The sequence below is a fragment of the Ovis canadensis genome, chromosome 23, assembly GCF_042477335.2.
Source record: "Ovis canadensis isolate MfBH-ARS-UI-01 breed Bighorn chromosome 23, ARS-UI_OviCan_v2, whole genome shotgun sequence".
Classification (NCBI taxonomy): Eukaryota; Metazoa; Chordata; class Mammalia; order Artiodactyla; family Bovidae; genus Ovis; species Ovis canadensis.
In genome coordinates this window covers 18494946-18509084 of record NC_091267.1, presented here as the reverse complement: position 1 = coordinate 18509084, position 14139 = coordinate 18494946, and the positions used below count along the sequence as shown (strand labels likewise).

The following is a 14139-nucleotide window of genomic DNA, read 5'->3' as shown; positions in this document are numbered from 1 at the left end:
GAGAATGCATGCTTTTTACAGTGTGTCTAATAAAAAGAACATTTTTCCAACTCAAATATCCAGTACTGACATGCAGGGTATTTTCTTAAACTGCCAATCAATCATATTGCTAAATGCTTAATCAAAAATCATTTCTATTAAAGGGTATGAATGGTAAAATACCTGACTTCAAAACTATTTCTGAAACTTGGAATCTTCCTTTGATTAAAAAAAAAAAGGAAATGGGAGTATATAGGAAAGACAAAAAAAAATTGAGATTTTTCTTATTGCAATCTAGTAATTTTACTTAGTACTTTTGGCTGCATTTAATGATATTACAACAACAGATGTTTATAGTCCATAAAACCTCTAGCTGGTGTTTCCATGGTCCATATTTTCACTTTTCACTGTAGCATGTTCAAAATCACTCAGGAACGCACTATTCTCAAGCAGTCTATATAATGAAAACAATGTACATGTAACACAAAGTTCATCCAAAATTGTGGGTTGTTGTTTTTTTTTTCACATATCACGCAATGTACAATTATCTAACAAAGACATAAAGCAACATAGAAACAAAGTGAAACTGACAGGAAAAATAAAGTTGGGATAGTCTCAATCAGGAACTAATTTCTTCTTCAAGTTTCCAGTAAATCTCAAAATGTATTTAAAAACTAAGGAGCACTTGGTGGCCTGCAACCAAATTATGAAATGAACATATCATTGTGCAGCGGGGAGGTCTTGCCGAAGTAATAACAAATGTCTGTAATTCTTAAGTTTGGATAAAGGCAGTGGAATGAATTTAGAAATATGTCCACTTTTCATAATTCACTATAGAATTTCCTTTTCACAGTCCCCATGTTTGTATAAATAGTTCTTCTCTGAAAATAAAACACAGTTAAAACATTTTCTCCCAATGAAATATGCACACAAATCCACCAATTTATCAAGGTAACATAGAGCATAGGAAAGCATTCACCTAATTCAAGAATAGTTGATAGGTTTGAAGAGCTTTAAAGAGATTAATTATAAGTAAATGTAATTGGAGACAAATTAGTCTAATAGAGACATAGACTCTTAAGTGCTAAAAATAAAGCCATTATGTTACCTGATAACAAAAATAGATGTACACATAGACAACTGATATTCATGGAAAGTTTTACATTATCAAGCATTCAAATTTTATATTATAAAATTTGACATAACATGCTGCATTTAATTTGGATGAAGTAAGCTACATATTCATGCAAAAATAAGAGTGCGCAAATTGTATCAGTACCACCAAATAGTGTATGCGTTTTGAGTAGATATTGCCAAATTAATACAATTATCGCCAGTTTTATATGTTGACTTCAGTTATATTGAGACAGTATTCAATTCTTTAACTATGAGAACCTTGGATTTCTTTTGGTATTCAAGAGTTCACCAATTTTTGTATCTTTACCTTAAAGCATAGAAAGCTTAATTTATTAACTTAACATCCTTTTAAATTACATTGTATTATAATGCTTGATGGTAAGAATATTAACATGTAAAGTTACGTCTAAGAATCATCCATCCATCAGCATTGAATCCAGTATGTTTCTAATCATGAAATGTTATGAAACACGTATCTCTGGAAATAATGAGTAGATAGCACATTCCCTTAAAAAACTGCAAGACGATTGCAACAGAACAAAACAGAATACAACAAGGTGGGAGAGGGAACCGAGGGCACTGGCTTACCTTGAATTTTCTTTTTAGACCCTAGTTGTGTTGTATTCAGATTCATGTTTGCTTAGAGACCCAATGAGGCAGAACCTGGAATGTTACGGCTATTTCATTCAACAAAGTAATATTTTCACACAAAAACAAATATGCACACAAGTATTTACTTAGAAGCATTCCTAAAAATTCATAAAAGTGTGGAAATAGATTTTTTTTTCCATCAGCATGCAAAAATAGCTAATCAACTAAAAATAGGTTTCTGAGGTTATATAATGAATTGAGGAAGTATGAACTTTTATACAACAAACTAAATGCTAGTAAACATGCAAAGCAAAACAAAATTAGATTGGATTTGGGGATTTAAAATCACTTCTTTTTTTCTAAGTTTAAATTTTCTTTCCTCAAGACTTTTATTAGTTTGGAGGATCATAATACAATATAGATAATTTTGTCTTCATATCAAAAGGAAAATGTTTTTACTAATTCTTGCCACAATTAAATATAAATGTTTAAGGTTTTGGCATACCATGCTATCAAACACAATTTATAATATAAGTATTATGTGGTATGTGGGAAAAAGTATTTTAATGTTCATACCAAAAATATAATGCATTATATTGCAAAATATGTTATTTTACATTAAAATTGTTCAGCAAGATGGGTTAACCACCTTGGTAAGGCAATGAATTCCAAATATCATCTCACATCTTAAAATATAGAAATATTGATGAGAGCAAACTTTATCACCACGTGGAAGAAAATTAGCTATATAAATCTGCAATATAAGTTAACATCAGATCTTTCATAGAAATAAATATTATATATGTATAGAAATAAACAAAATCTCTTTGGTCTGTGTAAGCACACCTATATGTACCTAAATGGGATTTAGGAAAAATATAGAAAGCAGGGCAACAAGGAAAAGAAGAGGCAAACTCTGAAATACTACGGTTTGTCATTAACGAAGGAGAGACTGAAATGGGAAGGCAAACTAGAACAGGGTATGCTGGAAGCATCTCAGTCTTCAGGTTATACTTGTCATCAAAAAATCTATAGATACTGACCGCTGGACGGCTTTCTCGTGGCGGGACAGCCTGTGACTCGTGGTGGGCACCTCCTCGATCTCGTCGATGTCACAGGCGTCGGCAGCCTCCTGGGAGTAGTTGTGTTTCATGACGAGGATGTTCCTTCTGTTCATGGGCGGGATGAGGGGTTTGACAGGCTGTGGGGGCATCTCGGTCAAGACAGAAGCATCTCTCGTGCTGAGGTTGCTGCGGCTGCCTTTCGCACTGGACAGTTGTGAACCACAGTGATGGTCGTGAATGCATTTGGAAGAGGACCTCCTCAGTTTATGGTAGTTTTCAAAGTCGTCGGCCACATCGGCAAAGTCAGCTGTGGTTCCTGTCCCTCTGAGGGTACACAGCTCATAGTGAGGAGGCTCAAACACCTCCTGGAAAACTGTCTGGTCAAAGTCCGATTTCCTTTGGACATATTTTTTACGAGGCTGTTTGATCTGCACAATGACAGAAATGATAATAAGGATGATCACAATGCAGGAAGTCACGCCAATGACCGTCCCACTGGTGTTGGTCAGCTGGTCCAGCAGCCCGGCCTTCCTCTTTTCTACAGGTCCAGGGAGCAAAAACAACAAACAAACAAAACAAGAAACAACCCACCACGCATTAATATGGCAGTCAAAGCGTACATCGAGAACTTCAAGATGAAGTAGGCTGAGCATAAAAATTTTCACTGTCTTAAATGTAAAACGAGTCTTTAAAAGACACAAAGAATTTCACAAAAGCCCTCTCTGCTAGCCTCAGAAACAGCCACCACCACCAACCCCGCCATTGCACAGCATCACTCACTTAAACGTAATATACTTTTTGGAGAAGGTCTCATAAAACCTTTAGGATGACATCTGCAAATCAGCTGGTCATGTTAAAAATAGTACCTTCTTCTTCTCGTTGGTGTAAGAAAATTCACACATGCCAGCAATGGGAACACGAACATACCTATATTGTTTTGTATTTATTCTTGATGTGGATAACTGAACTCACAGTTTTCTGATATCAAAAGATTATGATTACACTTTGAAGACAGACACTTCTGGAATGCTGGCATGAGGATTTCTGTGAGTCTTTTTCCCAATGCAACAGTTTTGGCAAAAATTTTAAAAGTAACATTTAAAGTTCCTGGAAATTGAGTGGCATACAGCAAACAGAGGTACATACGTTCAAGAAAATCTACTAAATTTGTTTAAGAACAGGGATAGCTTGTGGCCTTTGAGCTGCTCCACCCTCAGTTCGTCCTGATGGTTTCTCTCCCTATTGGCCCCAGTTTGGAGGTACAGCACCCCCCACCCTACCAGCAAGGGCAAGCCGCCAGCATTTCTCTACTCTCTTTCCACCCCTCAGATCCATCCTGCAGATTCTCCATTCCAGGGAGGAGACGGCGGCCAATGCTGGCCCCTCCTCTCCTCCCTCCAGGCCCCACTGGTAGGATAGAAGGTCTATACCTGGACAGCAGGTTGAGCACACTGGGCTCCAATCACATGTGTCCCAGCTCACTCATAGCGTGAAACTATCTGAAAGGGGTAAGCTGAGAAGACCAGAGGTCCTCATCCTCAGCCAGGGCCTGATTCATAAAGCGGGAGTGTTCCTCCCAGAGAAGTGGGCCGCTGTCCCTGCCTCCATCCCACTTCCCCCATCAACGCACAGAGAGTGGTGGTGCCCATGGAGAGAGGTGGGCCACAAGAACCATGGCCACAAATCCGCTTTAACTAAGTAAAGCCAATCTCTAACAGTGCTGTACGAGCTCCTTCACAAAACATTTAATTCCCCTTCCATTCCAAGGAGGTTCCTTGGACACAACACGGATCATTGCTCACAGTCTCTAAATAACTGTTGCCAGTTCTGCTTCTCTTGTTGATTCTGTGAGCAATAGGTACTGTGGTAATGCCTCTCTGCTTCAATATTTTAATAGAAGATATTGGACTTTAGGGCTGCTCTGGTGGCATAGTAGTAAAGAATCTGCCTCCCATTGCAGAAGATGCAAGAGATGCAGGTTCGATCCCTGGGTTGGGAAAATCCCTTGTGGAGGAAATGGCAACCTGTTCCAGTATTCTTGCCTGGGAAATGCCAAGGACAGAGGAGCTTGGTGGGCTACAGTCCCCGGGGTTGAAAAAGAGTCAGCCACAACAGCATACACACACACACACTGGACTTTAAGTATGGACAGTTATTTGCCCGTTTTTTTTTTTCCTTTGCAGATTGGTGAATATAAGATCTGAACAGAAGAGGGTATGTGGTACTTTGAACTTAACCAAAACCTGCATCATTCATAATCAAGTGAAGAGTTTTGTTATTCAGTTGCTAAGTTGTGTCTGACTCCAAGACTCCATGGACTGCAGCATCCCAGACTTCCCTGTCCTTCACCATCTCCCAGAGTTTGCTCAAATTCATGGCTATTGAGTCAGTGATGCCATCCAAACATCTCTTCCTCTGTCACCCCCTTCTCCTGCCTTCAGTTTTTCCCAGTATCAGGGTCTTTTCCAGTGAGTCAGCTCCTCACATCAGGTGGTGTACAGGCCAGAGAAGGAGGCTGGATCAAGGGAAGATATTCTCATTGGAAAGGAAACAAAGCATTTCAGTAGGAAAACTGAAGTCGAGGTAAGCAGCTTTAGGCACCTGAGGGCCCTAAGGTTCCTTGGATACAGTTGCACCTCTAGAGCATGTGCACAATGGCCCATGAAGACAGCCTGGGGTTGATGGAGAGGTGTAGCCACTGATGAGGGAGCTTCTGATAGGAAACCCAACTTGGCTTGAGAAGCTCCAGTGGCCAGTCCATGGTGCTGCAGCTCCAGAAGGGAGATGAGCCAATAAGCATCTCTGTCCATGGAAGTCTCCAGGCAAGAATACTGGAGAGGGTAGCCATTTCCTTCTCCAGGGGATCTTCCCTTCCCAGGGATCGAACCTGGGTCTCCCACATTGAAGGCAGATTCTTTATCATCTGCACCACCAGGGAAGCCCATTCAAGTGTAAAAGGCAGTTCATTGCGTGTTAAGGAATGCAAAAACAACAAGAATAAAAGCCAAGAAAAAGGCCTACAAATCAATTCTAAAACACATAGGAAGTTGGTAAAGCCAATATACAATCTATATTTAAGATCGTCTGATGCATAAAAACATTGGATAAGCTTCTTCCCACACTACAGATAGGTTTTGCCAAGTCCAGGGACTCATGATTACCTTTACAATGATTTTCATCCCAAGGGTACACACAGTTCTGGAGTCCATTGCATACCAACGTATTGTTAATACACATGTTACTGTGGCAGAAGAAAGTATTGCCTTCACAGGGAGCTAAAAGAGAAGAAAAAAATGAAGGAAACAGTTTTAACTGATGCTCAGTTGTAAATCACTCACATCACAAACCTAGAAACAAAAAAGATTAGTATGATAATTCACAGTCAGGTTGAGATAAATGATAAGACCGACATTCCATTCGCAGAAGTGTTGCCATAGCAGTAATTATTTCTTGTGCTACTAACCGAGCTGGCATTCTTCTAGATGTGTTCAGCTTATAAAACTGGCACAGGAGGTTTTCCATCATAAAAATGAAGCACTTTATCAATGCGAGTTCTTTTTTTTTCACTTTGTGCATTCATTTAGAGAAACTTCACTGATGACCACATGCATAACATTATGCTTTACACTGAAATTCTGTATGTATAAATTTAACTGTCCTGTTCAAAAAAGTTTTAGTTTAATGGAACCATTGAAATACTTTGGAAAGTGTATGCTTACAAAATACTAATGAAGAAACTATATACTAAACCAAACCCTATGATATTATTTAAGCATACGAAAGAAGCAAAGAATATCATGGAAATTCAGAACAAAGGAAAATTAATCTTGAACAACATAAGAAAAATACATATCATTCTCATTGACATTTAGCATGTAATATGGTAACGAAATTAGCCTCAGTTCAGTTCAGTTCAGTTCAGTCGCTCAGTCGTGTCCGACTCTTTGCGACCCCATGAATCGCAGCACGCCAGGTCTCCCTGTCCATCACCATCTCCAGGAGTTCACTCAGATTCATGTTCATCGAGTCAGTGATGCCATCCAGCCAACTCATCCTCTGTTGTCACCTCCTCCTGCCCCCAATCCCTCCCAGCATCAGAGTCTTTTCCAATGAGTCAACTCTTTGCATGAGGTGGCCAAAGTACTGGAGTTTCAGCTTTAGCATCAGTCCTTCCAAAGAAATCTCAGGGCTGATCTCCTTGCAGTCCAAGGGACTCTCAAGAGTCTTCTCCCTACTTGGCCTATATTTCACACAGTCTACTAACTTTAGGTACAATGGCCAATGATCTCTATATTATAATTCATGTTGGATAAGGTAAGAACTCTAAGAATTATGTAACTTGGTAATAAAAATATAAGAACTAGCGATGCGTCTAATTGAACAAATTCTAATGTTAGATATGACTTCAATATTACAAAAATACATTTCTTTCATTATAGAATAATTGGTTATTTATAACAAATCTCTAGAGTAATACTACACTATGAATTACAGACAGGGCTTTAAAGTAATTTTTGTTTTTGCCTTTTTAATCATCCACATCTCATAAAATGTAATTTTAGTGTTTATTTTTGTCAATAGTAGTTCCATAACCATTTTCAGGACAGGTATCCCCAGAAAAACCCATTAGATACCAAACACAAAATTTACAGTGGTTCATCAGTAAAGTTTTTATCAGTGATCAGTATTATCTAAACAGTGCAGTCATGTGATAATTTTCACCTTCAAAACCACATATTGTGGGGTGTTTTTTCTTTAAGGAAAGTTATCTTCTTTAAATGTATGTTCTATATTAATCAAAGTTGTTAGGAAAATGCTTTACATAAGGTAAGTTAAAATATTTTAATGTTCCCAGAGGAATACTTTCTTTAAATGATCAAGTCTTGAAAATCAAAAGCAACATAACTTGAACCAGGCATTCCTCTGACTCTCCAAGCCCTTCTCCCTGCTGTCCCCCTCATCCCAAACCCCAGGAGTTTCTTCTTCCTTCTGCTTGGTTTGCCTCTAAATCCCTTGTTAGATAATAAAAAAGATGTAATTGTCATTTCGAAAAACAGTATTAAAGAGTAGAAAAGATGCAGATGCAGTAGTCATTTTGAAAAGTATCAGACTTAACATTTTATTTGACCCCTGCTTTCAACATGGTGTAAAGCTTTTATAATGCAAAATGTAATGATGTAATCTATTACTGCAAAAGTCTGCTTTTCAGTATGGAACTAACTTTGAATTTCTGTAGTCAACCATTTTGCAGAACCAATATGGTCTGTTTAGCAGATAATGAATGTTGTCAAAATGTGTCCACAGAACGAAAAAGGAGTTTTCTGCAAATAGATTAGAACAGCTGCAAAATGGAAAAAACACTTACTACCTGATAAACTGCAGTGGTTTTGAAAGTACAACTAATCCATCAAGTAAAGAATACCTTTAAAAGATCATAAATATGCTTTGAAAGAGGAGGAAAAATTATTAGAATTACTATTAAATAGGATGAGTTTGCTTTTAAAATTTTAAATCTATAGGTAAAATGGCATCGCATTCTGTACCAGTGAGGTAGAACAGTAGCTTAGTAAAGGCACTAAAGATTTGGATTCCAAATTCTCCAAAAGTGATTTTGTTTCTGTTTCTGCTACTCAATAAGTCTCAAAAATGTCTTACAAAACACCAATGTGTCAGTCAGTTATCATTAAATATTGGTGGTTTGACTGGGAATGGAACAGGGCATCTAGGACTGTCAATAAATCATATTCCTGACACATTACATGAGATAATTATGCAAATATGCCAGTTAATTGAAACCATCCTCACTTGCAAAAAGATTACTATTCCACTCCTGTTTCATTTTTCCTTCCTCACCTTCGCTAACATTTATAGAACTGCCAGGCAAACAACAAACACAAGCAAATAAGCACACTGTGCAGTGGCTAAGAAACAAATGATCACAGCTCCTACTCCTTGAACAAAACTAAAGATTGTCTCATAGACACCAAAAACAAAATAGGATCAGATTCTGAACTGTCTTTATATTGTACGTCTGAACATTTCTCTGTTCTAAAATGTGAATGCACAGGAGTTCATTAAAGATTCTAATTTTTACCTCCTGCTAAAAAAAACTAAATGGCAGCTTCCTGCCTCCCAAATCAAGGTATGTTCTCACTGTTCCTTCAAGGATGTCTGAGGACATACACACATTCAGCCCATAAGCGCTTCCCATTGCTCCCCACACGCTCCTGAGACCTTGGGTTCATTGGCCACACTGTTCCCTCCCTTTCTCTGTGTCCTAGAAAAACTCCAGCTCTACTCTGCTATCCAAATCCTATCAGAATGAAATTATCTATAGAGTCTTGAAATATCATTCCAATCTATCAGAAAGTTATCTTTGCCTTAAATCCTATTCTACTTTTAATTTTTAAAAGGGTTTAACACTTAGTATAAGTTTTCCATCTTTCCCCATGAGTTCTTTAAGGCTATGAACATGCTTTTTTTTTCTTTAACAAAAAAAAGTATTTTTAATTTCTTAGTGGGTTAATATTTCTAGGGTTGTAGTAAAGAGTCAACAGATATTTTAATTAATTTAATATCAGCTAAACTTTTGAAAGTTTAGCTGGCCAATTTAGCTCTGAATATCCCAGAGAGAGATGATTCTTGCAAGTGTGTTTATTGGTGGAGAATTAACCCTCCAGGTCAACTCTTCAAATGCAATAGAAATTGTGATATTCTTAGCAACTAAATCTCATTCATTCATTTGGTTCTCTGACTACTGCTGAAAAAGCACATATTCTATCAATTTTTAGAGGACTTATTCTACTTGGAAATTCAATATACATTGTCAAAAGCGATTGTCTCTTTAAAAAACCAACCCCCTTATTTCCTAAAATTATCTTGAAGAAATCAAGGTTTACTTATGTTAGGTAGTTAGAATAGGAAAAGGGGGTCCAAAATGGTGGTGGCTAAAATACAAAGGAGGGAAAAGCCCGGGAAAATAGAACAAAGGAAGGTCCAGGGACCCGAGTGAGGACCTGGAGTAAAACAAACAGCCCTCCTGGCTAGCCCAGTTTACATACAGCAGGCTCAGGGGGAGGAGAAAAAATATTTAAAAAGAGGAGCCAAAATTGAGCCAGGGGCTTCTCATCGTATCTTTTGGGTCGGCCCACCCTCAAGGCCTGAGGATGTATTTTCAGTTGCTTTCTAAATAAAACTGAGCTGTAACACTGATCCATCCATTGCTTCAAATTTTTGCTGCAGTGAAACAGAACCAAGGAAATTACACACTCCCCTGACACCAGAAAGTGGCAGCTAATAAAGTAACCCTCAAAATTCAAAGTATTTCACACAGTTAGTGTCTACGATCAGAAATCTACTTATTTCCAAGGATCAAGCCAATGAAAACTGTGAGCACAGGTCAGGTATTCAGCAGATTTTCTGTCAGGTTATGAAGAGGATTCCTTGGCACGTTTTTCCCCACTGCTTTCTCCTCCTGTCCTTCAGCTCCTCTCTCCACCTATGCCACTGCTTACAAAGTATTGGGCAGGCCATCATCTTTCCATTTCTGAAAGTTGTGCCTGAAATCATTTAGCTAAGATTGGGACTCAAACCCTCGTGGCAGGGACTCTGTGCTATGCTTCGTCACTTAGTCATGTCTTACTGGGACTTCAGACTGGCCAAAAATCCATGGTGCCTGGCTTCAGGACCTAATGAAGCTCAGGCCCTTGATGCCTTATTGAAAAAAACTCAGTGAGAGACACAGCGATAGGTAAGATGTGGATTTGTTTGTATTCAGAGAGAAGCACATTCAGAGTGTGGGCCATCACAGAGGGGAGCGGCTGTGGAATGTGATGTGGTTAGTTTTTGTGGGCTGGGTGATTTCATATGCTAATGAGTGGGAGGATCATTCCAACAATTGGGGAACCACCCACTCCTCAGTCTTTTGATAGTGCCTTGGAACTGTGCTGGCGCCTCTGGGTGTGTCATTTAACTTGCAGATTGAGGATCAAGGTTTAGTTGAATTTGACTAGTCATCTTGGACCCATCTGATTTTAATCAGTTTATGTTATGCCCTTGGGCTTTGTCATTTTTTCGAAAGTTGGGCCCTGACCCCTTCCCTCCTGTTTCATGCTCTTTTCCTGAGCCCCTTCTGGGCTCACAATGTTGCCTTTCCTGTCCCTTTCTGCAGGGACAACCAGAAAATAGCTGGCCCTTGGGAGAGAAATACCATATAATATCCAATCTTTCTAGATATTCAGGCCTTTGTCCTCCATGCTTCTTACAACATGTGCATCAACAGCATTTCTCAGTGAACCCACTAGGGCAGATGACAGGCACACAATGCCTGCTAAAAGTCCATCTATTGGTGGTATCTCTTCAAGGGCAATTGGGCTTATAGGGATAATGTTTGCCATTTTGGGAGTTAGCCCTGCAGGTTGTTTGGACCCAAATCCTTACCACACTTCTCCTAAAGTTACATAGGAGACACACCCCTGGATCAAATCTCCACTCTACTTTTATGGAACATCTAGTTTGTTGCCTCTTATCAGTTTGTTCTTAAGCCACTTCCTAACTCCTACAACCAGGACTCTGCCCCCTTGTAGGCAACATTGCTCCACTCAGCCTATTATTAAAATACACTTAAGGCCCCTAACAGGACCAGATAACCCACTCCTTTGTCATTACTTCTGTTATTACCAAAAGTGGATCTATGGCAATAAAATGTTTACCATTGGAAACACCCTAAACTGCTCTTATGGAGGACTAGGGGAAGAAATCAGTGACTTACATTTCCTCAAAGCAATAAGAGGATAAGGCTTATGGCTGTTTTACCAGATTCCCAGTCTCGGCACAGGCTTGGATTGCTTTACATCATGGTATCTATTCCCATCCGCAGTGGACAAACCAGCATAGAGTTAAGATTACAACCCCTTACTCCTTCCCAGCACTGGTAGTACTAGAGACCTTCAAGATGCCCAACTCTAGCCTGGGGATCCCAGGAGGTCAACCTGCCTCGACCTGCCTAGGGATCTGACCCCTGGGAGGTTGACATGCCTCAGCCTGCTTGGGAATGCACCAGCCTGGGGTCCCAGAAGATCAACATGCCTCAACCTGCCCAGGGAATCAATTCTCTGGAGGCGAACATGCCTAAACCTGCTTGGGGATCTGCACCTTGACTTAGGATGCCCAGCTCTCAGGCTGCAGCAATACTGGGTAGGATAAGTGCCGGGAGCCAGCGTGAGGAATCCCGCCCGTGGCAATGGTCATGAGGAAGGAAGCCAGACAAAACGCAAAGGTGTGATCTAGCTTCAGGGGTTCCCCTGAGTTTTCCTGAACATCTACCCCCAAAAAACCAGAGTCTGCCTGCACACCACCACTATTCTCTGGCAAAAAGTTAATTCAGGGCTTCAGTCTCCTGCATCAGCTCAAACCCTTGATGGCTCTCTAACTTGCCTAACAGGTTTCCCCAGACATTTTACAATTTGTGAATTGCATACAGCCCCCCAACCTCGAGAGGCACAAAGCTTAAAGCATCTTAAAGATACAGAGCCTTTTCTAAAGAGCTAAAAATCATATTGGTGACAGGTTTTCACTGTTGACTCAATGACTGCTGCCAGGCCTCCATATTCTTTATCTTTTAGGCACCTGAAAGATATTAATCAATGTAATTGGGGTATAGAAACAGGAATATAGTAGTTTTGATATTAGCAACACTAGACTTTTGAGTTACTTACTTTTCTCTGTTATATATCACTGCACTCCTCTTGTGTCCTTGCTATGTAAGAATGTAACTTTATTTAGTGCTTTCTGAGAGTGGCACCAGACTTTGGGAAGAACAACATAAATAAGTCTTCTGGTTGACAAATCCTTATCAGAAAAGGGCCGTAAAATGTCAGTTGGCCCTCTGGCCAGAAGATGATGTAAATCACCTAAGACTTGTGTATACAACTAGGTCTACAGAAAGAAAGCCTGGTTTTGATAAGAGTCAGGGCTGCTGATGCTGCATAATTTTGTATTACCCATTGATCTCTATGTACAATCAAAAAGGTATAAAAGGCCTAAAAGACAATAAAGGCCGTGCCAGTCACTGGACTGGTTTCCCCCGTGTCTTCTCTTTACTCTAATTTCTGGCTGAGTTCCCATCTGGGGCGTGGAGGCTCGCCATGTCTACTTATTTGCCCTGGCTTCTAAGATCCGTAAGAGAAGGAGCCCAAGGCGGGGCACCCTCCGATATTCAAACAGACGCCGATGGCCTAACGTAGATGGTGCAAACTTCTTGTCTCGAAGTTTTATTGGCTTTCCACGTAAACCAAGTTATTCAGCCTCTTTTCTCCACTTAATTTTCCTACTACACTATTTCTTCCTAATCTAATCTTATATTTCTAATTAAATATATAAATAAGTTTTTCCTTGCCTACGCTGTTCACCCTTCAAATTACCCTGGATCCACCGGGGCTGGACCCCGGCAGATAAGCTTCAGAAAGACTCACCGCTAAGGAAGTCCACTTATGGAAATAGAAGAAGGCCTATTAGTTGGGACCATGCCTGGTCTCAGCGATAACTGAGGAGTCCAATGAGAACCCCATTGCTTTTCTGGAAAGTCTAGAAGAGGCCCTCCAAAAGTTTACCCATCTGGACTTAGACTCTTACAAGGGACAGGTGATTTTAAAGGACATATTCCTGTCCCTATGTGCATCAGGTATCAGGATAAAGTTACAACAGCTCCAGTAGCAGGACCCTGCTGCCTCTTCAGATGAGATGGTCCAGATAGCCACCAATACTTTTTATAACAGAGAACAGGAGAGAGAGGCCAAGCCCCAGAAGAGAGAGAGAAGGAAAGAGACAAGGCATGCCTAGATGCTGGCCACCCTCCAGGGAAGCCCTATGGCAAACCCGAGTCCTTGAAGGACAAGGCACAGGGCAAACACCTAATCTGTAGACAGGTGAGACATTGGGCCAAAGAGTATCAAAACCATGACAAGTCTCATAAAACGGCTTGCTACAAATGCCATTAATTGGGACACTGGGCGGCACTCTGGCCTCAGGACTCAAGACTCTCAAGGTCAAATGCCAAGCCTTCCCTCATGATGGTTCAAGAGGACTGAAGCAGCCCATTCCAGCCAGCCCACCTGTCACAGATAATCATCAACAGGGCTGGAACCAAAAGTGCAACTGGATGTGGCAGGTAGATCCAAGAATTTCTTGGTTGACACAGGGGCTACCTACTCTGTCCTGACCTCCATCTTCACAGCCTTCTCAGTGCAAACCTGTACCATTTTGAGTGCTACAGGAAAAAACAATTACAGAAAGATTTACCTGAGCACTTCTTTGTTGCTGGGATGGACAACTATTTTCCCATCAGTTTCTTGGTCCTTGAGTGTCTTAC

At 40.1% G+C, this 14139-nt stretch overlaps 1 protein-coding gene across 1 annotated transcript in view; it reads right to left on the bottom strand.

Annotated features, from left to right (window-relative positions):
• Positions 1 to 257: 257 nt before the first annotated feature.
• The window catches only part of NETO1 (neuropilin and tolloid like 1), a 103312-nt gene continuing 89430 nt past the window's right edge, over positions 258 to 14139 (bottom strand). Inside the window, exons 8-11 of the mRNA XM_069568423.1 lie at positions 5933 to 6046; positions 2751 to 3309; positions 1705 to 1779; positions 258 to 860 (exon numbers count right to left, since the gene is read on the bottom strand). Of these exons, the coding sequence (XP_069424524.1) occupies positions 1719 to 1779; positions 2751 to 3309; positions 5933 to 6046 (734 nt within the window). The 3' untranslated portion in view covers positions 258 to 860; positions 1705 to 1718. The remainder of the gene's footprint in view (positions 861 to 1704; positions 1780 to 2750; positions 3310 to 5932; positions 6047 to 14139) is intronic.